General features: G+C 40.6%; 1 protein-coding gene across 1 annotated transcript in view; it reads left to right on the top strand.

The window, feature by feature from the left end:
• Positions 1–5016: 5016 nt before the first annotated feature.
• Positions 5017–27396, top strand: part of LOC103219917 (contactin-associated protein-like 3) — a 234107-nt gene continuing 211727 nt past the window's right edge. Inside the window, 1 exon segment of the mRNA XM_073021415.1 lies at positions 5017–5422. Within this exon segment, the coding sequence (XP_072877516.1) occupies positions 5338–5422 (85 nt within the window). The 5' untranslated portion in view covers positions 5017–5337.

Genomic DNA, 27396 nt, shown 5'->3' with positions numbered 1-27396 from the left:
TACCTGTTCTTTCTTTAAGTTTAACATAGATTTAGGGTGAGATTTATCTTTTTTTATAAACGAAAACATTTGGGAGAATGCTTTCTTTCTTCCTTTTTTTTTTTTTTTTTTTTTTTTTTTTTGAGACGGAGTCTGGCTCCATCACCCAGGCTGGAGTGCAGTGGTGTGATCTTGGCTCACTGCAAGCTCCGCCTCCGGGGTTCAAGCGATTCTCCTGCCTCAGGGTCCCGAGTAGCTGAGTAGCTGGGACTACAGGCACCCGTTACTACGCCTGGCTATTTTTTTTTGTATTTTTAGTAGAGACAGGGTTTCACCATGTTAGCCAGGATGGTCTCGATCTCATGACTTCGTGATCCCGTCCGCCTCGGCCTTCCAAAGTGCTGAGATTATAGCCACTGTGCCTGGTCAAGAATGCTTTCTTTCATATATGAGCACATAAGGTATTTTATGTATCAGCATTAATGTTCCTTATCAAATATGCAATCAGGGGCTCTCTATAGAATCAATTTCAATAAAACAGATAAGCAATTTTTTAATGGAACAGCCATTGATTATAATTTTCTCCTCTTCTAACTTTTCAATTCTTCCCAATTAGCCGGTGATAAGAAACTGGAAAGAAAATTTCAACTTGTTTACCATTTATTCACTTGTTGTTGTTGTTTTTTAATCTACTGTAGTTTGGAAGGATTAGATTTTAGGCTAGCTTATTCATTTCACAAAAATAATTTATAATGTATTAATAAAGAATATTTCCCTTTGTATTTGAGCTCAACTTCATTCCCAATTGGCCCTGAAATGTGAGAATTGTTTTCCCAAAATATTGATGGATGTCAGAAGGCCACAAGAAGTGAGACCTCATCGTTTTTGCTCTATGAGAACATCAATCTTTCTATTTCTGTGAAAAATAAGGAAAGGTAAGTGGACTCTGGTGATTTCCTGATGTTGAAGTTAATACAAAGCTCCATTCAAAACTACGATATTCAGCACTATTAATCTTTCCTGTTAGTATAAATAGAAGAAAGAGTAAACTATTTGACCTCAAAGTTCTGGTTTAATTTCTAGCAAGTATGATTACTTCAGTTCATAATTTAAAAAATAAAAGCTTTAGATTTCTATTCTAAGCCATTACTTTATAAATCGTTCATTAAAGAACATGAATGCACGAAACAAAAATAAACTTTTGTTTGATTTGACAAGTGTTAATGTTCTAGGATGTGCTGGCCATTCTTTGTGGAGGTCCTCAGAACCACCCTCTACCCTTCCAGCCCCAGTGTCACCCTGCTCCCCTCCCAGCTGACTTCTAGTTGGTTTTGGCTAATGAGAGACACCCACAGACAAAGGAAGGTTTCAGAAACCAGAGCTCAAAAAGTTTCTTCCCTACTCACTCCTGTTTCCACACTCTGACAACATTTTTTACTTCTATGACTACAGCTCCTGCAGACCTTTCTGTTCCTCGGCTGCTGCTTTCTGGGGATCTGGCAACAACCTTTCCTCCCCCTGCCCCTCTGCTGTCGGTGGCAAAGGCTTTCTGCTATTGCTTGTCTTTGGGTGCCACATCACTAGGTGAGCCCCTTCACTTTTCTTTACAGCCTGTTCCTTTAAACTATCTGAGCAAATCATGCTTTCTTTCTGGGCCTTGACTAATGCAGTAGTGTTTTCAAAAATCTGATTAATATCACATTGCATTGCTTAGAAAAATATCATAAGAAAAATAATTCTTTGAGAAGTAGTATATTTGTGAAAGTAGATCTATTTAGTAATTAAAGTGCTATTAGATTGGCAGGCAAATGTGGTTATATTTTTGTATTCTCTATTTTATAGAACTGAAAACTAAGTTCTAGCTTAGACTGGAATGCACATGCTATACTACAAAGAGAGAAGATAAAATTGCAGGATGAGAGTATAAAGTACAAGGTAAAACCTTATTGAAACAAAGTAAGCACGACTCTACATGCTGTATGTGTTTACATATAAGAAGAGCCAAGGCTGAGTGTGATGGCTCACGCCTGTAATCTCAACACTTTGGGAGGCCAAGGCGGGTGGATCACTTGAGCTCAGGAACTTGGAGACCAGCCTGGGCAGCATGGAAAAACCCTGTCCCTACCAAAAATACAAAAACTTAGCCGAGTGTTGTGGCGCTCACCTGTTGTCCCAGCGACTCAGGAGGCTGAGGCACAAGAATTGCTTGAACCTGGGAGGCAGAGGTTGCAGTGAGCGAAGATCACACCACTGCACTCCAGTCTAGGTGACAGAGCGAGACTCTCCCTCAAAAAAAAAAAAAAAAAAAAAGAAGAAGAAGAAGAGCCAAAACAAGGATACACAAGGATACATACCAGCCCGTCAGCCTGTTATGTATCATTGGTTACCTCAGTGGGGTTGGGGTGATGATAGTGGCAATTATTAACATTATCTTTATACAATTCTTTTTTAAATGTTCCTTTTCAAATTCAAAATATTCAAGAACAAATTTCAAAAGACTCTGTCTTAACAAACATTTACATTCTTATAATCCAGAAGCTAATCATCAAACCCACCTCAGTATCATCATTTGTTCCAATATAAATATACTCGCTTCCTAAATATGTGCTATTACAAGGTAGATCTTATTCCCTTCTTATTTTGGTTGGATCATGCAACCATTATCCAGATTGAAATAAAAAATGTATTTATTATCCATGTTAAGGTTAAATAGAAGGTAAGTGAGAAGTTTCAAAGTTTAAATTGCATTACCACGGAAAGTAGGGAATAAAGGAAATAAAGCGGCAACATATAAAACATTTATATCTGTGATATTTAATATTTTTACCGGGACATCCAGTGTTCCAGTTACATCAGCCACCTCGAATTTATGCCTTCATTTGTCCAGGAAGTGTGTAGTGTATGATGATTGTGACGGATGCTTCTCTACTAAGCAAAGTAATTTCTAGAGCCTCACTACTCTTAGTCTGCAAAGTTCATTGCCAGCATTATCACCATAGCAAGTGTCTATGCTGATTTAAATAATAACTTAACCACGTAGCAGCAATTATAGCCACATAAAATGCATTTCATAAAATGCATTCTAAGGACTTCAAGTCCCCTAACCAAAAAACCTAAGTAGAATAAACCTAAATAAGTTTTAAGTCAAAAGCAGGGGAATCAAAACAACAATTACAAGCTTCCTGTCTTAGAAGAAAATGCTGACGCTTATTGCTTTAACCATATAAAATAGTGTATACATTTAGTAGACATGAACAATTTGGGACAAATTTTGAGTGTACCTCTAAGTGTGTAAAATGTATATTTTATGTATTGGGAATAATATTCATAAATATATTCCTCCAATGTTGTAAAAAATGCATTCACCCTTACTACACTAGTGATTTTACAGTTTAATGAAGCCATTTTTTTTTTTTTTATTGCAAATGTCTACCACCGTAGAAGTTTCTTGGCCTTACTCCAATAAGCCTAACACTTTGAACACCCTAATTCACTTTTTTTTTTTTTTCCTTGAGACAGAGTCTTGCTCTGTCACCAGGCTGGAGTGCAGTGGCACGATGTCTGCTCACTGCAACTTCTGCCTCCCAGGTTCAGGCGATCCTCCTGCTTCAGCCTCCCGAGTAGCTGGGACTACAGGCGCGCGCCACCATGCCCAGCTAATTTTTTGTATTTTAGTAGAGACGGGGTTTCACCATGTTGGCCAGGATGGTCTGGAGCGCCTGACCTCGTGATCCGCCCCCCTCGGCCTCCCAAAGTGCTGGGATTACAGGTGTGAGCCACCGCACCCGACCAAGTTCACATTTTTCAAGACTCCTTCTGATGTCTGACAAATTGGTACAATAATAGACTGACATTTGTTGTTTTACTATAGGTCCAATTTAGAAAATGATTTCCATTTTCTTTCTATCTCACTGAAGGCAACTGATCTGTCAATCAAAACTTTAGATTCATAATTTTTTTCCGTAATAAAAGAGGTGCTATTTACAGAGTTCTTGTGCAAAAGTAGTTTAAGTGAACCCAATTAATAATTCAAGAATGACTTTGTAAGGTGGTTCTTCTATCAGTATTACATTTGAATTCATTTTAATGAAGAAAAAGCCTTTCAAGGTTCTCTTTCCAAAGGGAAGATTAAAAGCTGTTTCTTCGAGACACCACCTAAAAAAGTTAGTATCTTTTTTTTTTTTTTTGGAATCTTGCGGTGGTGGTAATGTGAGTTTGTCAATCTTTGCCCGTCCTGTGAATTTGAGAAGCAGAGGAAGAGAGAAAGAGAAAGACTCCCCCGACGACCCCCGCGCCCCACACAACCCGCCGCCCAGCACACAGCAGGCGCACAAGGAGTGCAGTGTTAGCGGCTGCTGGATTGAGCTCCTCATCCTACACTTGCAGGGGTCGCTTCTTTGGACAGAAAACTGGAATAAAATGTAAATTTTAGACTTCCACCAAGGCCAGGACTAGGGTGAAGGGACTAACGCACTAGTGTCAGGCGCAACTGTTAAGTAACGCTAATCTTGAATGAATGAAATAGTTTTAAAATTGAATGTAATAGCAAAAAAAAAAAAAAAAAAAAAAATTCCATGATAGACAAAATATCAAAACTTTAAATAAAGGCTTGCACTCGCACAACCCGGGCTCAGTGGCCTCGCCCTGCTCCTGGCTCGGTTTCCCAGCTTGGTTCTCTACAAGCCAGAATTCCTAGCAAAATCAAAGTGTGCGCGCGTCTGCCCGAGTACCCGCCGCAGAGTTATTTCTGCTTCACCTTCCCTATTTGAACTCAAGCAGGACAGGATTTTCCTGGGTTCGGTGACTAGCGGAGTGATAACGCCTGGCGTTCTCCACCTGCAGGCGGAGGCTGACGGCGCGGTCTTTGGTGCGAGCCCGTGCACCGCGGCCGCCCCGCCCCGGTGGGAGGGAGGGAGGGACGGAGGGAGCTACCGGTGTAACGGGAGGAGAGCGCCGGGGGAGCTGGGGCGTCCGTCCCGCTCGCTCGCCTCTTGACTCGCGTGGCCGCCGACCGCCTCCCGCACCTAGTGTCCGGGACGCGCCCGAACCTGCCGCCTCCGAGCCTGGGGCGGCGCCGCGCGGCCCCGAGCGCTCCAGAAAGCTGCGGTGCGAGTCCGCGGGGCCGACCTCGGAGACGCCTGGGGCCGGGCGCTGCTAGGCGGGAGCGTCTGCAGCGGGGAGGAGAGGCTGCGGCTTCTCCCCGACGGGCGGGGGCTGCCGGTGCGTGAGGAAGAGAGCCGGGGACTGGAGAGTGGAGAGAGCCGCGTCGGAGCCGCGCAGAGGACGGGAGTGAGAGCAGGAGCGACGCAGAGCGGCCATCGCCGTGCCCGGGTCGCAGGGCGCCTGGCCGGAGTGAGCATGGCTTCGGTGGCCTGGGCCGTCCTCCAGGTGCTGCTCCTTTTCCCCACTCACTCTTGGAGCCCCGTAGGAGCAGGAAATCCACGTAAGTACCGCAAATGGTTTAAAACTTGCCCTAGGCTATCAGGAAAACTTTGTATTTTTTATTATGGGTAATATTTGGAAGTGGAATTGCAGAACATGTTCCTGAACACAAGGAACCTTAAAAAAATTCTATGGAATTGCAACCCGAAAAAGACGATTTTGTTTACAATAGACTTTCCTCCTGTGGGGTAGTCTAAGATATACCGTGCATGTTTTGACTTTTTAATCTATGTATTTGAATATTCATTGAGAAAGTGGACGTTTTCGTAAAACCTGAAAAGAACATCTAAATAAGAGATTAGCCTGCAAATGCTGTCATTTATTCCTTTTTAGGATTGAAACATTTTATAGGAATTAAGTCTAACAGGGAAAAAACTGGCAGACATTACATCATACTGCATCAACTTAGATGTTAGCAGCTTACAGTTTTGCCGAGCTTGGCAGCTTCAGAGTTAAGATGCTAATTAACTTCCATGCACTATAGGGACAGAGCGCCTGTAGGCGAAACTAAATTTAAGAACCCCAAATTAATAACCTGCCCTAACTACTAAGGGAATAACACTTGGACACCCCTGCCAGGGGCTTGGTTTCTCATGGTAGAAAGTTCTTGTTTAAAAACAAAACTCAGCCAGTCATTTAGGTGATCTTGATAATTATTTCTCTCTGGATGCTAATATTTTACATTATTTAATTTGCCATTGGGTTCCCTGTGTTTTATTTTCCTTAATTTGGTAAACACCTAGGAAGCCTTTATTTCTAGAGTGGGCTGTGATTCTGATATAATGATGATATTCCAGACGGTTGAGCAAATCGTAATGTACCCATATTTTATCACACATAAAAATGTTTACACAACATTACATTTTTTTTTTTTTTTGGCTTGGAGTAAATCTGTATCAGGGAGTTGTGTTTCTTTCTTGATTAATCAAACCATGAGACTAGAATTTTTAAAATGTCTTCCTCCTTCTTCTGAAATCACTTTTGTCTTTCAGTGGCATATCCCCACTCTCAACTTCAGCCCCCTCCTACGAAAATCTCCTTTGAAATAAGTTCCAATAAGTGCTAGTGGCCATGTTTGTAAATTTAGGTTACTCCAGAATAACCAAGGGTAGCTTTCAGCAGTTCTCCTAAGCTGTCATGGAAAGTTTGCCATAGCTCAGTGCCGTTCTACCCGCGGGCTCAAGCCTGGGTTCTTCACACACAGGGCACGCACATGGGTTCATGCACTCACTGTGCATCATGATTCAGCTGCGCCTTAGTTAAAACCTACACTTGGTGTGCCCCTCCCAAAAACGCACTGGACTCCTTTGGTCAGATGCTGTACTGTGTTTCAGATTCAACTTTAATCTGCTTTTGTGAGAAGGCTTTGCTAATAAAACGTGGTTAACTTACATCGAATCAAAATCCTTAGGTCTTGTAACGGAAACTGCTATTTGGCTTAAATAAACACATAAATGAGTTACTTATAGAAACGCATGCTAGAGTAATTCACCAACCAACTGGCAAAATACAACAACAAGATAAGTCACTAGAGGTCACTCTTACTATTGAATAAACAGGGCTTCAAAAAGACCTTCCTGGAGAAAAGCAAAGCAATGAAATCTGAGTGAGACCCTGGCACCACCTTTCCTGTTTTTATTGCATAGTTGTGATTATTTTTTATTCTCAGGATTAGTTGTATTGATAGTCATTTTGCTTGGAATCCAGTGGAAGGATTGCAAAGCCCATAGAAATTAAGCTCTTCTCCTTTACAGTGAACATTCTTCTTGGAGGAGGGGAGGGCAGGGACAGATGTTCCGAATGGACTTAGCACCAGACGGGGCTCTCGCCAGTCGCTGAGTGACACTTAGAATTTCAATACTAGTTTTGTGGGTGTTTTCAGTCTTCTTTCATTGATGAAACTTAATATCCTCATATCTAATAAATTTTACCAATTTTAAATTACCTTTTAGATCAAGTAATTCTTCCGGATAAAACTGTGTAACTATAATAATGAGACCACCTTGAATACCAAGAAGAAAGTCAATAAGGACATTGAAAAGTTTCCTTCTCACGTAGACACCATGAGTTGCTCACGTTATTCACAGCTGGTTTTCCAGAAGCACATTGGCCACCCACCAAGGCAGCCTGTTGATGATGGCATGAAATGGCCCTTCATGAGAAGAGCTCTCTAGGCCGGGCACGGTGGCTCATGTCTGTAATCCCAGCACTTTGGGAGGCCGAGGTGGGTGGATCACCTGAGGTCAGGAGTTCAAGACCAGCTTGGCCAACATGGTGAAACCCTGTCTCTACTAAAAATACAAAAAATTAGCCGGGCGTGGTGGCAGGCCCCTGTAATCACAGCTACTCAATAGGCTGAGGCAGGAGAATCGCTTGAACCCGGGAGGTGGAGGTTGCAGTGAGCCGAAATGGCACCGTAGCACTCCAGCCTGGGCAACAAGAGCAAAACGCAAAACTCTGTCTCAGAAAAAAAAAAAAAAAGGCTCTCTAAACATTTGGCATTTTAGGGATTATGTGCAGTTTATCTGAATGTTGTTTGACCCAACAAATACATGGGAAAACTTTGTTAGGAGGATTCTGCATGAGGGGAAATGTTTTCCTAACTTCAGTGCCCATAGACTTATTATTTGTTTGTTTAGACTATTTTGAATCATCCTGCATACGCTTCATCTTTTTGAAGATACAGTATCCAGAAAGGACTGCATTCTTTGCATTTTACGATAGTTACTGTTAATATAAAAGCAATAAATGTTTCACCTGTTTTTTCTTCTGAACTTTTCAGTGGAAGTGGGTATAAAATTCTGAGGACAGACTATAGATTCTTGCATTTTCCTTATGTTGTTTTATCTGTTTATCCTTCACCAAAGGACAGGAACAAAGACTTGAACACATCTCTTCATGTTAAAATCATCCTTGTGACTCTGCTGTTTCTTTCTGAACACGAAGACATTGTGGTGTGGGAGAAGGGGTGTGGGCAAATCTGACTTCCATTGTAGCTTAGATTAATCAATATTTGTGTCTCGTAATAAGAGTTGGATTAGTCACAATTTATCTAAGAGTTATTTTCTGACTCTCAATTTGTCTCCTTGCCTGAGAGTGAGTGAAAGGTCACGTATTGCTCTCATCGAGTCCCTGAAAACAACAGAAGAATCAAGAGAATGATTGAACTCTGGGCACTGATCCCAGGGATACACAAACAAATGGCTGGGCAGATGTTGCAGAAATTCCTGTAATTGGTAAAATGCTGAGTAATAGCCTTTGATGTAACTTTTCAGTGGGTTAATTTATTCATTACTTAGCCTAAAACACTTTTAATTTTAATTGCCTCAATTTTTCCCCTAAAAGGTTAGGTTTTTCAAGTTTGCCAGCCAGCCTGGGGAAAGAAGGGTAAGTCTACTATAGAGTGTGTGTGGGTTAGTTAGGAAACTCACTTGTGATGTGAAATGTGTCAGGAAAGATATCTCACAGAGTATAGGAATAATTATTTTTGTAGATGTTTCATTTTGGACCTTTTAGTAATACCATTTAAAGAGAGATTCTGCAGATGAGTAACAGACTCTTAATTTTAGTGTCAAATGGTACTCTATAAAAAATGGAGTTCAGGCTTGGTGCGGTGGCTCAAGTCTGTAATCCCAACACTTTGGGAGATCGAGGCAGGTGGATCACTTGAGGTCAGGAGTTTGAAACCAGCCTGGCCAACATGGTGAAACCCCATCTCTACTAAAAATACAAAAAAGTTAGCCAGGCATGGTGGCAGGTGCCTGTGAAGAGGCAGTGAGCTGAGATTGCGCTACTGCACTGCAGCCTGGGTGGCAAAGTGAGACTCTGTCTCAAAAAAAAAAAGAAAAAAGGAGTTCAGATGCCTTTATTCATTTTCACCAAACTCTGTACAAATAGTACGGAGCATAAGTAGCCCGTGGAAATGATAATCAATTCCAAGACATTGGTTCAATCATGAAAAAAGAAAAATCCAATTACTTGGTATTCTTCTTCCTCTTCCTCTTCTCTCCTCTTTTTGAACAGTTGAGTCCAAAGTCTTTCAGTTCAACTTAGGCATCCATGCTGGGTAGTGGGGAGGCCCAGGGCCATGGCGGAGCATTCAGAAACCAGCAGGGTAAGATGAGCATCCACAGCATAGCAAGGGTGGGGACCTGGAGAGACAGGAGACAGCACTGGTGGTGACCTATAGCAAGTTGTCAGAGGTTGAGTGGGATGAGGAAGGCGGCATTCTAGATTGACAGAGACCAAAACAAGGCAACTAAATACTATTCTGCATTAAATGCTTGTGTTATAAAGGACATGATTGGGAATTGGTGAAACTTGAACAAGATATGCGGATTAAATATTGGAGCTTTATCCATGGTGACTGTGATGATCATATTATGGTTATATAGGAGATCATCTTTGTTGTAGGAAATGCACATTGAAGTATTCAGAGGTGATACAGCATGTTAGCATAGTTCTTCCACGTTTTCTGTAAATTTGTTTCAAAGTCAAATGGTTACTTTAAAAAACATTCAAAATTGTGCTTAAAGGAAACATGGACCAATAGAAAAACTCAAAATAAGTAAATGTGGTTAAATTGATGAATTTTACCTAAGAGATATAGATTAAACATAAAGAGGCTGAAAAAAATCAAGCAATTCTTGAGAAATAGCAGTTCATTTATGTATGACTCTAAATCAAATTAGCCTGGATTTCTGAATGAAAAAGATGTAACTGGCATTGGGATTGTTCCCCATTCTTTTTGGGAAGTTTATTGCCTAGGACATCTGTATCATCTTCGAGGTACTTTTTAAAGCTTGGATATCTGAATGAACCCTCAGACTGACCGTCGCCTGGTCTTCTGGAATGGGCTTCCGCACCTTTGATGAGACTCTTCACTGGAAGGTTGCTTGCCCCTCAGCCGGGTTGCTCCACATTGTAAGAGCATGTGCAAACGCTTGGTTGTACATCATTGTGTACATGTCAAGTCTGCTCTGTCACTGTAGAAAAAACATTCCTTTTCCACTTGACATATAAAGCATAGAATTGTTTTAAATGCCTTTTGTCAAGGATTTCATATATCTGCTTGATGTGTTGTGATACGGTATAAAAGGAAAGTGTGAAATTCATTACTTACTATGAGAGCCTTAACAGGCCTACAGTAAATCTATTTTTTTTTAAAAAAATTGGAGTATATGCTTAGCTTGGTTAAAATTTTATAATGAAATGACTACTCTGGTAATAAAAATTAAAAAATACCATAAAGTGGGGGCTAAAAATGATCCTGCATGTGTTCCAGTTAATGAACATTTTTGTCATAATAATAAGAAGAGTTATTGAAACCTAAAAACATTTGAGATTTTAAAATAGTTTTAACCTTATAACTACAGGATTATAATTTAAGTAGCATACCTACTTAATAAGGCAGCAATTAAAATTATTGCTAAGAATTAAATTACCAAGAGGACATGGTCTAATATGTATTGCCTGGGCTGTGGTTTGAATTACTTTTGATTAAGTATAATCACATTTGTTGAGAGTTTAAAAACAGAGGATATTACTTGCTTCTAATTCACAGATGTGTTTATGAACCATTGGCAATTAAAGCATTTGCAATTGAGGCCTTAAGAAAATTTTAGGTTAAAATCAACATATTGACTTATGCCTTATAATTCAGTATATGCTTATACTTTATATGCTTTACAGAGTTTTGAATATATAATATATGTATAATATTATATTTTTCCAGGAAATATATTTCTTGTAGTTCCTTGACTTATTTTGTAACCAAATCCAACGGAAAAAAGTTATTGAATGCCATGGTTTCTCAGGCGAGTGTAGAGCTAGGGAAATGATATACATACATATTGGGAATCTTTTAGAAGACTTGGACTGGGTAGCTCAAATCTTCTACAACCTTGAGCTTCAACTTTCTGGCCAGCTCAGATCTCTTCACTGTTCTTTTAATGTAAAGTCAATGTTTATGGAACACTAGACCGAACTGAAAGGGTTTCTTTGGAAACTGAGCAAGCAATTGAATTAGTCTTTGTCTTAATGGAGTGATTTGATCTAAAATATTACCTATCAATTTTAGATATCTTTTAAATCAGAGCTGCCTCCATAAGTGCAAATGATACTTTGTCTTGGATTTTTAGATATCTTAGCCCTCAGACAAACTAATAGAATTTAAGTTGAACCTGGTGTTTTAGGGACAGTTGAATTGTTGGGGTGCCCAGGAAAACAGTCACATTTTTCTATAAGTATGCATTTATTTGGCTGGAATGTGGGTGAGGAAGAAGTTATAAGTGAATTTAAAAAAACACTGTCTCAATGTCACATGTTAAATTAAATAAAATTATAGGCAGAACTAAGTGAGTTTACGATTGCTGCCACTGGGAGCAGAGACTATCTGCAGCTTACATTTATAACAGAAGGAGGGATTTAAAATATAGTATTATGCCTGCCCTGGTACAGTTAACCTCCTCCACCCGCTCCCCACACACATACACACACATGCATATCCTCAGACTATGAAAGAAGGGTGTCTGTCAGACATCCTATCTCTAACCCAGCTTCTAACAGGTCCCTGGAGTCTAGTCTTTTTGAACACAGCAGTGAGGATAAGGAATGGGGAAGGGGCTTTGATTTCAAGTCCACTAGATACAATAGATTCCTAGTTTAATTTTGAAGACAAATCAATTATTAACACAAATACAAAGAGAACAGTATTTTAAGCAAAGCCTCTGTTGTGGGAGATTACCTTTTAAGGTGTCTCCCAATTGGGTTTCCTATTTTAGATGCCTTTTTGAAGAATATATCTCTGTAATAGAAATATATATGATGATTCTCAACTTTAAGAACTTCACGTTTGCTATGATTAAGATATTTATGAATTTATTGTTAGAAGATTGGTAGAAAAAGTAATGCAACATCAAATGGGAAAATAAATATATAATGTTATATAGCTGTTCAAATACAGGGTTTATGATTCTTGTGCTGATTTGAACTACTCTACAACATCAGGAGAAAAGTCCACAGTTGTGTTAAGAAAGCTCTTATAAGCCTATGAAATTTTATAGCACAGGCTGTCACAGAACCTACAATTTACAAGCATTTGTAAGTTAGGAAAAGTTTTGGGTTCCTCAATAAAAAATGATTTTGCTTAGCTTTAAGAAATCAACTAATTTATCTCTTTTTATTCTCATCCATTAACAATGAAAGGAACCCAAATGGTTTTTAAAAATTATAATAAAACTAAGCTAATATCACTAGATTTTGAGATACTGTGAATAACCATATAAAATAATAATTTGCTATTTTTCTTGTATAAAAATAAGCTTAATACACTTATCAATACATCTTGAACTATAAGAGATTTATTTCAGCAGTGTTGCCAAAGGGCAAGCAATGCCTGCTGCCCATAGAAAACTGAATTCCCTAAGCTCAGTGCTCCTCACTTGTCATGTAACCCACTGCGTGTGCACACATCCATCTGTGCCCATCCATGTTCCCCCAAAGGACTTGGAGGCAAGGAAATTGATGCAGATATGCTGGTGCTCATATTGTTTGCTATGCTGTAAGTAATACAGTCCTTTGCTTTGACCCAGGAATCTTCTGCTGCAACCATGAAACAAACTGTCAGGCTCATTTGTTAGCTCGCAAGTAGGGCAAAATCTCTCTTCACGGTTCTTCACATGTACTTGTCTGTGCAATGGTCGTCGTCTTCATGAATATAATGATAACATGACATAAGAAGTAGTGAGAAGATCTTACCTATAGGTAAGCAAACACTGCAATATAAAAATAGCATATGTCATTTCATAAATCACAGCTGACACATTCTAGAGAAGAGATTGGGCAGCCTTCCGTTTTTGGATGGCACAGTTGATTCTACTGTCCTCATTTCTTCCTCTCTTTTCTGGGACGTTGGAAGAATTGCTGTGACAAAGCTCTTCTCCTGGGTGACCAGGGTTGATTGTCAATTTGTTTTGTTTTCGGCAGGCTAGGCAGATGTCCTGTACCTCCTTCTTCGTGCCATGTGACATTCATCCCTTTGATTTTCCTATTGCGTTTTATTTAGTATTTTAGAATACTGCCCACATTCCATTCTGGAAAGTCCGCTGTCCCAGCCAGAGTTTTCTTAGAAAGCTGAGCCTGCGATGGGCTTTGGTGCAGGCAGCCTCTTCTGGAAAGGGAGCTCATAAAAGAGGGAAGAATGGAATAGAGAAGAAAAATCCAACAACAGGGGACATCACTGAGCTGGTCACTTCTGTGAGCGACTGGGGCATGAACTCCCTGGGAAGCTCTCAGGAAGCCGGTAGAATGTGTGTCACAGCTGTGCCTCTGAGAGACAGCGGGGGGCATGCATGTATCCCGAGTCCTGTCCAGGGATTCAGCACTGCCCTTGGGGTCCTGACTCCTGGCTCTAAGGAGAGGAATATGAATGAATGGGTTGCGACTGGGTGTCTGCAGGCATCGCAGAGGCCAAGAGACAAAAAGAGAACTCGAACACTTAACTTCTTAGGAGTAACTTCCTAAGATCACTTAGGAAGGCGCTGCCACATTACACTGTGTGGAGCCCATTAGCCCAGCACTGGCCTGAGTAAAAGGAGAGCCAAGAAGTATGAGGCAGGGCAGAGGAGGTGACCTGCCACAGTGTAGTTGATAACCATAGGGCACCTTTCTACAGAAGGAGTCCATGTATTTATTCAGTTTTAACACATTTACGTTAAGGAAGCAAGTTTTGCCTTCATGCTGATTTCACGGTTACATTTTTCAATATTAGATTCAAACTCCCAAGAAAAGCACACCAGCATCTTCAGTTTTTCTCCTCGGCTTTTCTGAGTTACTAATTCCCTTCCGCATTTGTCCTGCCGCCATGGTACTGTCTTCCCTCAGCCAGGTATGTAACATTTTTCCTATCACCACGTCTTTGTATATTTTTTTCCTGAAAAATCCACAATACCTTTTCCCTAATTTCTCTTGGAATACTACAAACCAAACTGTATGATGCCTTTCCTGACCACACTTCCTCACTTTCATTACTCTTTTCATGGAAAATCCACAATAGGTACCTTTATGGGCCTCTCTTATTACACTGGACTTATTGTATAGCAGTAGCTTTTGCATATATCACTGTCACATGACTGTGATATAATTGAGAGGTATTTTGTATCACCAGCACCTAGCACCATGCCCAGAATATGATCAGTAGTCAGTATCTATAGAATGTGAATAAATGGGTGGCTAGCTTAGATTCATGGAAACACAGGGAATGATGAGACTGAAGTAATGGGTCAGCAGAGTTATAGCGTTCAGGGTAGTATTATAAAAATAAAACTGAGAAGCCAACTTTGACCTAAAAGCCCCTTAACTTTTACAGTTGGCATTGTGAATTCAAATATAGGTATTTATCACCTACAACTGTCATTTACCATTTAATTAGACTCAAACTGCATTCCAACCTGTCAGAGTAATGTGGACCCAGATTCTCTTTTTTAACCACCACTCCCCAAATTTCCTTTATAGCCTCTGTGTGAGAGAAATAGAATGAATGGGATATACATAGGAGATTTACTATAAAGAACTGGCTTGTGTGGTTATGGAGCCTGGGAAATGTCATCTGCGGGGTGAGCTGGCAGGCTGGAGATTGAAGGAGAGTTGACGTTCTATTTGAAAGCTGACAGGCCAGAAGAGCTGCTGCAGCAGATGAATTCTAGAGAATTCTCTCTTTTCTGGTGGTGGTAGGGGGTATTTTTGTTCCATCCAGGCCTTCAGCTGATTGGTTGAGGCCCACCCACATATGGAGGGCAGTGTGTTTTACTCGACCAATTAAATTGTTAATCTCCTCCCAAAACACCCTCGTAGAAGCATCCAGAATAATGTTTGACCAAATATCTGGGACCCCTGGCCTAGTCAAATTGACACATGAAATTACCCATCACATCATCCGTACTTTTGATTAATCAAATTGCCTTTACAAGGAGACAGCTAATAAGTCAGCAAACAAACCGAATGCCAGTGCTGAAGCTGCGCTTTTCCGCCCGTTGCTCAGGCATTTCCTCTCCCGGGATCACCTCATGTCTCAGACCTCCGCAGCACCTCAGAGGTCACCTCCTTCCTTTTAGTGCTTCCACCCAGAACTTCTCTCATTATTCTGTGAAATATGTGTTGAGACTAGAAGACAAACTCCTCTTGAATTTGTATAAAAAAATTAACATTTTCTTATATCTGCGTCACTCATCGTGGGCTGCAATCCCTTCTTGTCAGCATTTGTTTTGTATTTTACCATCTGAAGAGTTCCCTTTTCAGGTGGTGGGAACCTGAGAAAAATTGTCTATTTTCTTTTAAAAAAAATTTTTTTTAATACCTTAAGTTCTAGGGTACATGTGCACAATGTGCAGGTTTGTTACATATGTATACATGTGCTGTGTTGGTATGCTGCACCCATTAACTCGTCATTTACATTAGGTATATCCCCTGACCCCATGACAGGCCCCAGTGTGTGATGATCCCCTTACTGTGTCCAAGTGTTCTCATTGTTCAGTTCCCACCTATGAGTGAGAACATGTGGTTTTTGGTTTTCTGTCCTTGCGATAGTTTGCTCAGAATGATTCTTTCAGCTTTATCCAAGTCCCTACAAAGGACGTGAACTCAACCTTTTTTATGGCTGCATAGTATTCTATGGTATATATGTGCCCCATTTTCTTAATCCAGTCTATCATTGATGGACACTTGGGTTGGTTCCAAGTCTTTGCTATTGTGAATAGTGCCACGATAAACATACGTGTGCATGTGTCTTTATAGCAGCATGATTTATAATCCTTTGGGTATATACCCAGTAATGGGATGGCTAGGTCAAATGGTATTTCTAGTTGTAGATCCTTGAGGAATCGCCACACTGTCTTCCACAATGGTTGAACTAGTTTGCAGTCCCACCAACAGTGTAAAAGTGTTCCTGTTTCTCCACATCCTCTCCAGCACCTGTTGTTTCCTGACTTTTTAATGATTGCCATTCTAACTGGTGTGAGATGGTATCTCATTGTGGTTTTGATTTGCATTTCTCTGATGGTCAATAATGATGAGCATTTTTTCATGTGTCTGTTGGCTGCATAAATGTCTTCTTTTGAGAAGTGTCTGTTCATATCCTTTGCCCAGTTTTTGATGGAGTCGTTTGATTTTTTCTTGTAAATTTGTTTGAATTCTTTGTATATTCTGGATATTAGTCCTTTGTCAGATGGGTAAATTGTAAAAATTTTCTCCCATTCTGTAGGTTGCCTGTTCACTCTGATGGTAGTTTCTTTTGCTGTGCAGAAGCTCTTTAATTAGCTCCCATTTGTCAATTTTGACTTTTGTTGCTGTTGCTTTTGGTGTTTTTCATGAAGTCCTTGCCCATGTCTATGTCCTGAATGGTATTGCCTAGGTTTTTTTCTAGGGTTTTTATGGTTTTAGGTCTAACATTTAAGTCTTGAATCCATCTTGAATTAATTTTTGTGTAAGGTGTAAGGAAGGGATCCAGTTTCAGCTTTCTACATATGGCTAGCCAGTTTTCCCAGCACCATTTATTAAATAGGGAATCCTTTCCCCATATCTTGTTTTTGTCATGTGTGGTGTTATTTCTGAGGCCCCTGTTCTGTTCCATTGGTTTATATCTCTGTTTTGGTACCAGTACCATGCTGTTTGGTTACTGTAGCCTTGTAGTATAGGTTGAAGTCAGGTGGCATGATGCCTCCAGCTTTGTTCTTTTGGCTTAGGATTGTCTTGGCAATGTGGGGTCTTTTTTGGTTCCATATGAACTTTAAAGTAGTTTTTTCCAGTTCTGTGGAGAAAGTCATTGGTAGCTTGATGGGGATGGCATTGAATCTATAAATTACCTTGAGCAGTATGGCCATTTTCACGATATTGATTCTTCCTATCCGTGAGCATGGAATGTTCTTCCATTTGTTTGTGTTCTCTTTTATTTTGTTGAGCAGTGGTTTGTAGTTCTCCTTGAAGAGGTCCTTCACATCCCTTGTAAGTTGGATTCTTAGGTATTTTATTCTCTTTGAAGCAATTGTGAAAGGGTGTTCACTCATGATTTGGCTCTCTGTCTGTTATTGATGTATAGGAATGCTTGTGATTTTTGCACATTAATTTTGTATCCTGAGACTTTGCGGAAGTTGCTTATCAGCTTAAGGAGATTTTGGGCTGAGACAGTGGGGTTTTCTAAATATACAATCGTGTCATCTGCAAACAGGGACAATTTGACTTCCTCTTTTCCTAATTGAATACCCTTTATTTCTTTCTCCTGCCTGAATGTCCTGGCCAGAACTTCCAACACTGTGTTGAATAGCAGTGGTGAGAGAGGGCATCCCTGTCTTGTGCCAGTTTTCAAAGGGAATGCTTCCAGTTTTCGCCCATTCAGTATGATATTGGCTATCTGTTTGTCATAAATAACTCATTATTTTGCCATACGTCCTATCAATACCTAGTTTATTGAGAGTTTTTAGCATGAAGGGCTGTTGAATTTTGTTGCAGGCCTTTTCTGCATGTATTGAGATAATCATGTGGTTTTTGTCTTTGGTTCTGTTTATATGATAGATTACATTTATTGATTTGTGTACGTTGAACCAGCCTTGCATCCCAGGGATGAAGCCAACTTGATCATGGTGGATAAGCTTTTTGATGTGCTGCTGGATTCCGTTTGCCAGTATTTTATTGAGGATTTTTGCATCAGTGTTCATCAGGGATATTGGTCTAAAATTCTGTTTTTTTGTTGTGTCTCTGCCGGGCTTTGGTATCAGCATGATTTTGGCCTCATAAAATGAGTAAGGGAGGATTCCCTCTTTTTCTGTTGATTGGAATAGTTTCAGAAGGAATGGTATCAGCTCCTCTTTGTACCTCTGGTAGAATTTGCCCGTGAGTCCATCTGGTCCTGGACTTTTTTTGGTTGGTAGGCTATTAATTATTGCCTCAATTGCAGAGCCGGTTATTGGTCTATTCAGGGACCCAGCTTCTTCCTCGTTTAGTCTTGGGAGAGTGTAAGCGTCCAGGAAATTATCCATTTCTTCTAGGTTTTCTAGTTTATTTGCGTAGAGGTGTTTATAGTACTCTCTGATGGTAGTTTGTGTTTCTGTGGGATCAGTGGTGATATCCCCTTTATCATTTTGTATTGCGTCTATTTGATTCTTCTCTCTTTTCTTGCTTATTAGTCTTGCTAGCGGTCTATGAATTTTGTTGATCTTTTCAAAAAAAACAGCTCCTGGATTCATTGATTTTTTTGAAGGGTTTTTTGTGTCTCTATCTCCTTCAGTTCTGCTCTGATCTTAGTTATTTCTTGCCTTCTGCTAGCTTTGAATGTGTTTGTTCTTGCTTCTCTAGTGCTTTTAATTGTGATGTTAGGGTGTCAATTTTAGATCTTTCCTGCTTTTTCTTGTGGGCATTTAGTGCTGTAAATTTCCCTCTACACACTGCTTTAAATGTGTCCCAGATATTCTGGTATGTTGTATCTTTGTTCTCATTGGTTTCAAAGAACGTCTTTATTTCTGCCTTTATTTTGTTATGTACCCAGTAGTCATTCAAAAGCAGATGTTCAGTTTCCATGTAGTTGAGCGGTTTTGAGTGAGTTTCTTAATCCTGAGTTCTAGTTTGATTGCACTGTGGTCTTGAGAGAGAGTTTGTTATAATTTCTGTTCTTTTACATTTGCCGAGGAGTACTTTACTTCCAACTGTGTGGTCAATTTTGGAATAAGTGTGATGTGGTGCTGAGAAGAATGTATATGCTGTTAATTTGTGGCTGAGAGTTCTGTAGATGTCTATTAGGTCCGCTTGGTGCAGAGCTGAGTTCAATTCCTGGATATCCTTGTTAACTTTCTGTCTCGTTGATCTTTTTGATGTTGACAGTGGTGTGTTAAAGTCTCCCATTATTATTGTGTGGGAGTCTAAGTCTCTTTGTAGGTTTCTGCGGACTTGCTTTATGAATTTGAGTGCTCCTGTATTGGGTGCGTATATATTTAAGATAGTTAGATCTTCTTGTTGAATTGATCCCTTTACCATTATGTAATGGCCTTCTTTGTCTCTTTTGATCTTTGTTGGTTTAAAGTCTGTTTTATCAGAGACTTAAGATTGCAACCCCTGCTTTTTTTTATTTTCCATTTGCTTGGTAGACCTTCCTCCATCCCTTTATTTTAAGCCTATGTGTGTCTCTGTACGTGAGATGGATCTCCTGAATGCAGCACACTGACAGGTCTTGACTCTCTCTCCAGTTTGCCAGTCTGTGTCTTTTAATTGGAGCATTTAGCCCATTTACATTTACAGTTAATATTGTTATGTGTGAACTTCGATCCTGTCATTATGATGTTAGCGGGTTATTTTGCTCATTAGTTGATGCAGTTTCTTCCTAGTATCACTGGTCTTTACAATTTGGCATGTTTTTGCAGTGGCTGGTACTGGTTGTTCCTTTCCATGTTTAGTGCTTCCTTCAGGATCTCTTATAAGGCAGGCCTGGTGGTGACAAAATCTCTAAGCTTTTGCTTGTCTGTAAAGGATTTTATTTCTCCTTCACTTATGAAGCTTAGTTTGGCTGGATATGAAATTCTGGTTTGAAAATTCTTTTCTTTAAGAATGTTGAATGTTGGCCCCCACTCTCTTCTGACTTGTACAGTTTCTGCCGAGAGATCCGCTGTTAGTCTGATGGGCTTCCCTTTGTGGGTAACCCAACCTTTCTCTCTGGCTGCCCTTAGTATTTTTTCCTTCATTTCAACTTCGGTGAATCTGACAATTACGTGTCTTGGAGTTGCTCTTCTTGAGCAGTATCTTTGTGGCATTCTCTGTATTTCCTGAATTTGAAAGTTGGCCTGCCTTGTTAGGTTGGGGAAGTTCTCCTGGATAATATCCTGAAGAGCATTTTCCAAGTTGGTTCTGTTCTCCCCGTCACTTTCGGGTACACCAATCAGATGTAGATTTGGTCTTTTCATATAGTCCCATATTTGCTGGAGACTTTGTTCGTTTCTTTTTACTCTTTTTTCTCTAAACTTCTCTTCTCACTTCATTTTATTCATTTGATCTTCAGTCACTGATATCCTTTCTTCCCCTTGATCGAATCGGCTACTGAAGCTTTTGCATGCGTCATGTAGTTCTCGTGCCGTGGTTTTCAGCTCCATCAGGCCATTTAAGGTCTTCTCTACACTGTTTATTCTAGTTAGCCATTCATCTAATCTTTTTTCAAGGTTTTTAGCTTCTTTGCGATGGGTTCAAACATCCTCCTTTAGCTCGGAGAAGTTTGTTATTACCAATTGTCTGACGCCGCCTTCTCTCAACACGTCAAAGTCATTATCCATCCAGCTTTGTTCCATTGCTGGCGAGGAGCTGTGTTCCTTTGGAGGAGAAGAGGTGCTCTGATTTTTAGAATTTTCAGCTTTTCTGCTCTGGTTTCTCCCCATCTTTGTGGTTTTATCTACCTTTGGTCTTTGATGATGGTGATGTCCAGATGGGGTTTTGGTGTGGATGTCCTTTCTGTTTGTTAGTTTTCCTTCTGACGGTCAGGACCCTCAGCTGCAGATCTGTTGGAGTTTGCTGGAGGACCCTGTTTGCCTGGGTATCACCAGCGGAGACTGCAGAACAGCAAATATTGCAGAATGGCAAATGTTGCTGCCTGATCCTTCCTCTGGAAGCTTCGTCTCAGAGGGGCACCTGGCTGTATGAGTTGTCAGTTGGCCCCTACTGGGAGGTGTCTCCCAGTTGGGCTACTCGGAGGTCAGAGACCCACTTGAGGAGGCAGTCTGTCTGTTCTCAGATCTCAAACTCCGTGCTGGGAGAACCACTACTGTCTTCAAAGCTCAGTTGGAAATGCAGAAATCACCTGTCTTCTGTGTCACTCACCTTGGGAGCTGTAGACTGGAGCTGTTCGTGTTTGGCCATCTTGGAACCGGACCTGTCTTTCTATTTTCTTATCCTTATGAGCTTTGTCAAAAGAATGCAGCTTCTTCTGGTTTCTCTTATGAGTGTAAAAAAAATCTCTGATTGCATTTAGCAATTTTTGCAAGTCGTAATTTGTTCCGGGGTTTAATTCACTTTGCTTTGTATTGCCTCCTTTTAATGTTCCTTTTCATTATAAGTATTCTTTTTTTTTTTTTTTTTTTTTTTTTTTTCCTGATATGGAGTCTTGCTCTGTCACCCAGGCTGGAGTGCAGTGGTGTGATCTCAGTTCACTGCAACCTCTGCCTCCTGGGTTCAAGCAATTCTTCTGCCTCAGCCTCCCAAGTAGCTGGGATTGCATTCGCCGGCTACCATGCCCAGCTAATTTTTGTATTTTTACTAGAGATGGTGTTTTACCATGTTGGCCTGCCTGGTCTCAAACTCCTGACCTTGTGATCTGCCCATCTCGTCCTCCCAAAGTGCTGAGATTACAAGCGTGAGCCTCTGTGCCCGGCCTCATTGTAAATATTCTTTCTTTGGTTACTTTGCCCATTTCTCTCTTCTTCAGTGGAATTTTTTCTTCTGGATTTCATTTGGATAGCTTTTCACATTTGATGACTGATGTTGTCTTTATTCATAACAACAGTGTCTCTTTGTATAGTGGTTGCTCAGAGGTCTACAAGGTAGTATTATGTAACATTTCCCATTGTGTTCTAAATACGCGTATCTTTTTAAGTTAAAAAATTGAAGTTGAAGCTGCCTCTACAGTGACACACATAGCTTGAAATAATAGAGTTAAAATTCAGACATAAAACATATTCCCGTAGGATAATGCCTGCTGGTTTCCTAAAGTTTTGAAATTATCTGTTTGAGGTCTCAAGTGAACATTTGTCTATTGTCTTGGGCACAATAAATTCTAAGATGTTCTGGTTATTTTCTCAAGGATTCTGATACTGCCCTCTTACTAACTGTATTAGAGCCAAGTACAGAGTAGTGAACAAGGTCTGATAATTTGCAGGTTTATTACTTTGGGCTAAAAAAAATCTAGCTGATGTCAGTGGTCTTGCTGGGATCTCTCTTCAGAATGCAATGGGAGTGCATCTCTTAACTCTTACTTCAGTATCACTGAAATTCTCTTTCTTCGGCTCCCAGATACTCTGTAGCCTGCTCTGCCTGTGAGGTCATGAGGTCCCTTTAAGATGTTATTAGTTTAACACGGTCTTCTTTCCATCCCTCTGTAACGTGTCTTGGGAAGAAGCCATATTCTTCTCATACCTTGTGTTCTCATTCAGACCCTAATTCTGTCAACTCTCAGAGATGCATAGAAAGAATTATTATTATTTTTAATTTCTGTGGTTACGAAGTAGGTGTAGATATTGACAGGGTACATGAGATGCTTTGATACAGGCTTGTAATGTGAAATAAGCACATCATGGAGAATGGAGTATCATCCCCTCAAGCATTTATCCTTTGAATTGCACACTATCCAATTACACTCTTTAAGTTATTTAAAAATGTACAATTAAGTCATTATTGACTATAGTCACCCTGTTGTGCTATCAAATACTGGGTCTTCTTCATTTTTTTTTCTATTTTTTGTACCCATGGAAAAATCATTTGCTGCTCTTTATTAACAGCCCATCTTTGTCACTTACATTCCCATAGCTGTGGATACGTTCATAACAACAATTGTTAGTTATAACATCTCTACATGATTTTCTTTTTAATTTGTATGCACCTGTGTTGTTGTATGTTTTCTGTGTCGTGTCTGATGTCTTTCTGCAGGACTTAATTTTGTTACTTGGTTTCCTCTCTTTCTACTTAGCAGTAAGTCTCAGAAAAAAATAGGTTCGTCTTATTCTCATATTATATACTTTAGCCAAAAATCTGTAGTTTAAAAATAGGTATTCAATTTGTCACAGAAGTATAATTTAACTACATAGCAAGAAATTTAGAAATAAACAGAAAGAAAGAGAACAAGACCATCTATCCAGCTTCCTCAGGGACGAGGAGCTGATCTACGTTGAATCCCTCGTGTGTTTCTGGAGCTGTGTTTGTTGGATTTAACACCCATTGTCTCATCTTAACCCAGCAGGTCTCTTTGTCCATTATCTTCTCATATGTAGATTTTCCATCCCATCTCCTACGTCTCTCCACGTGTCTAAATAGTCCTTGTGTTTATTGTAAAGTAGATCATCAAATTAAGATGCTTAAATTTATGTAATCTTGGCCGGGCATGGTGGCTTACACCTGTAATCTCAGCACTTTGAGAGGCTGAGGCAGGCGGATCACGAGGTCAGGAGATTAAGACCTTCTTGGCTAACATGGTGAAACCCCGTGTCTACTAAAAATACAAAAAAAAAAAATAGCTGGGCATAGTGGCAGGCACCTGTAGTCCCAGCTACTCGGGAGGCTGAGGCAGGGGAATGGTGTGAACATGGGAGGTGGAGCTTGCAGTAAGCCAAGATCGCACCACTGCACTCCAGCCTGGGCGACAGAGCGAGACTCCGTCCAAAAAAAAAAAAAAAAAAATATGTAAAGTTTCCTCTTGCTCTTCATTTGTGTTGTGTCTTTTGTAGTTCTCATAAAGTCCTTGGTCCTGGTATGTTAAAATTGGTACACTGTTGTTATAACTTGATATTTGTAGTGCCGTAAGTCATTTGAAAACACCAGTGTCAGGAAGTATTCAATGTTCCTATACTAGGTTTTCTTTAACAAGTCAAAATGACATCTGGAAGGAGAAACAAAATGTAACCCCTATCTCCTACCCTCTTCTGTTCCTACCCAGTAATTTATAGAATTTAAACCTGTTCCTATGTGTCTTTGTCCAAGCCTCATCTGTTCCCACAGGTAGACTATAGGAATTGTCTCTCATGTCCCAGGAACCAGACACTCATCAGCTGGTCATGCCAGTGTCTCTTCCTCACCCCAGAATCATCAGTCAGCAAGCAAGGCTCCTCGCTCGGGAGTGAGGTTCTCCTGTACCCTCTCATCCCCATCTGCCGCTGCATGTGGCTGCTGTGTGGCTCCCCGTGAGTGAGGTGCTGCTCCTTCTCCAGAGGTGTAATTCATTTTCCATGAGACAGACCTCAGTATTTCAGAAGAGTAAACCTTACTGTGGCCTTCACACATGTGAGAAGACTTCAGAGCAGAGACAAAATGTGATTTGAGCCCCGAAGATAATAAATGATGAGAACTCGCAGACAGGAGGGGCTGCAGTGTCATCGGGTGAGCGGTCAAGGAGCGTTGGTGCCTGCATCCTACATTCGGGAAACAGTGAGAAGACCACTCCGATTAAAGGAGGAAGCACATCTAGGAAATGTGTAGGGGATTCGGCTGTAGTGCAGAGAGGACAGGAAACAGATAGTGGAGGGAACTGAATGCCAGGACCTGAAATTTGAATTTCAGGACGGGTGCAGTGGGGATCCATTGAAGTTGGTTGATATGGCTGTTTGTGTGACTTGCACTCAGCGATAATTTAAAACCGTTTCTGCTATGGTGATATGTAAGGTGTGTGTGTGTGCGGCTGGGGAGAGTCAATAAGTAAACATTGGCTATAAGGATTAGTTAGGTTGTTAACATGAGGACCTAGAGTGAGATGATGATAATGATAATGGAAAAGCTGCCATATACACACATAAAGCACATAATCCTTGGCAATGTGTTGGCTGTAGAGGGAAGATAAGTGTGGGGGCTCAGGACAGTGTACTTATTGAGCATTTTTCGGTTGCAGGTGACCAAAATCTCAAATCAAATAGGCCTGAACAATAAGGGGAATCAGAGTGTCTTGATTCAAGCCAGGCTGCATTTAGGTAATCAGATTCTTTCATCAGCCGTCTGCCTCTTTCTTTCTTGCACATGGGCAGCTCTGTCTATGCTGTGCCTTCAGGCATACCATTTAGCATCTTAGAAGCGTGACTGTTTTTCTTTATGTCTGTTCTTAGCAATGTTCAGTTCTACATATATTATGCCTTTATTTGTTTATTCTACTCAGTAGGATAAGCTTTACAGGAGCAGAGACCTTTTCTGTTGTTTGTGGTTATATCCCCAGAACGTAGGGGAACACCTGGCACAGTACAGATTTTCAACAACTATTTGTTGAATGAATGAATGGGTATTTCTCCCAAGAATTCAAGCCGAAAGTCCCAGGTTCTGCTCTCATTCATTCAGCGTGGGCTTCCTGACCATCCCAGAACCAGTCGTTTCCAGTGGGACAGGCATGGTGTTCAGTTGCCAGGCCTGAGTCGTGTCCCCCTGCTGGCCCCGGGTGGTAGAGTGAGCCCCCTTCATACCCCAAGGAGTGAGATGTAGGGAAGGCAGTGACTGAAGATAATCGAATGGAGATTAAGACCATGTAAAACAGAAGTTTTTATGTGGAAGAAAGTAGATTTTTACACTGACCATCACTGCTTATGTTCACTGTGAGTAAAGTGTGCTTTTCTGAAGCATTCCCTTTAGATAGCAATGCATGGATCAATTCAGATCCATAACAAGATGAACTTTCAGTACCTTCTAAATAAAGGCTTTATTTAACCTCATTAAGACAATGTTAAGGTACATTAAGAACTGAAATGACAGGTGGTAAAATGGGAAGAATGGAATAGCACTGTATCCAGATGAACATCCAGACGGGGCCTGCAGAAGGTATGTGCACCACCTTCCCTGTTTGTGATTTGATTCCCGAGGCGGTCCTCCCTACTGACTCAATGTGTAGAACCAGAGAGAAGCCTGCTGTGGAGTTAGTGAATTTGACCTAATTGAGACAGTCTGAGGAAGGACAGGAATCTGTTTTTTTGGTTTGGTTTTTTTTGTTTGGTTTTTTTTTTTAGAATAAAGAGGTTTTCTATACATCTGTGATAACACAGTGACCATCTGTTGAACTCTTTAGTAGTATTTGTGTTTTTCTGATAATTTGAAGCTGGTTAAGGTGCTGTCCTCTCATATTAGCAATTCTGTGGCCCCTTCCCCTCTCCTTCTATCCTTAGGTTCCACTGACACGGTGATTAGTTCCTTTCACAGTGAGGAGCAAGTGCAGCCACTGAGCACGGGCAGAGCCACAGCCTGGCAGAGTGGTTTAGCGTCACGAAGCCCTTCTCAGAACGAATCGTGTATCTGTGCGATTCAAAGTGGATGTTAATCCTATTTTCAGTGGAACTCTCCTGCATTTCCCCTAAAATATCAAATATGCAATTCCATATAAACAGTGTGTTCATTTGCTATGGCCCTTGTGAAAAATGACCACAAACTGACTGACTTAAAACAACAGAATTTATTCTGTCATAGTCTGGAGACCAGAAGTTCCGCATCAGTATCCGTAGTCCAAAATCAAGATGGGCCACGCTCCCTACGGAGGCTCTAGGGGGAATTCCATTCTTTGTTTCTTCCGGCTTCCTGTGGTTGCCCGCATGCCTTGCCTTGTGGGTGCCTCACTCTGGCCTCTGCCTCCGTCTCCACACCCTCTTCTCTTTTGTGTGGGGCTCTGTTCATCCTCACCTTTATCTCTCTTACAAGGACAGTTCTGATGGTATTTAAGACCCAGCCAGATAATTCAAGATAATTTCCTCAACTTAGGGTCTTTGATCACATCTAGAGAACCTTACCTTCTAAAGTAACCTTCACAGGGTCCCAGGATTGGGGCATAGACATATCTTTGGGAGCCACTGTCAGTCTGTCCTAACACACGGTAAGATTCATCTCTGATAAAGGCATTCAGCCACAAGTGCAGTGTGGTTTGGTCTTTTAATGAAGTCCTTTAAGTAATACTGTAATGAATTTAGAGCTCCATCTGGAGATGCCAGAAGGTGTCGTTATTTGAATGTAAAGCTCCTCCCCATGGGGTCAGTTGTCTCCCCGCCTTTCAGCTTTTCCTATTTCCTCTGCAGTTACGGACAAAACCTGTACATGTATCATCCATGCGTTCTTTTTTTTTTTTTTTTTTCATTCTTATCATCAGATCCCAAAGCAACGAATTGCTGTTTGAAAATGCATGGTTTATGTTTATCTTTTCCAGAAGCACTTTTATACACATCTCTACCCTAGTAGTGTTTGCTCTTTCAGAGGCTGGTTTTGTTCCTAAGCAATTAAGATGCTTCCCTA

Source organism: Chlorocebus sabaeus, chromosome 12, assembly GCF_047675955.1.
Source record: "Chlorocebus sabaeus isolate Y175 chromosome 12, mChlSab1.0.hap1, whole genome shotgun sequence".
NCBI lineage: Eukaryota > Metazoa > Chordata > Mammalia > Primates > Cercopithecidae > Chlorocebus > Chlorocebus sabaeus.
Note: the sequence above shows the minus strand (reverse complement) of the source record. Positions and strands in the feature narration are given on the sequence as shown.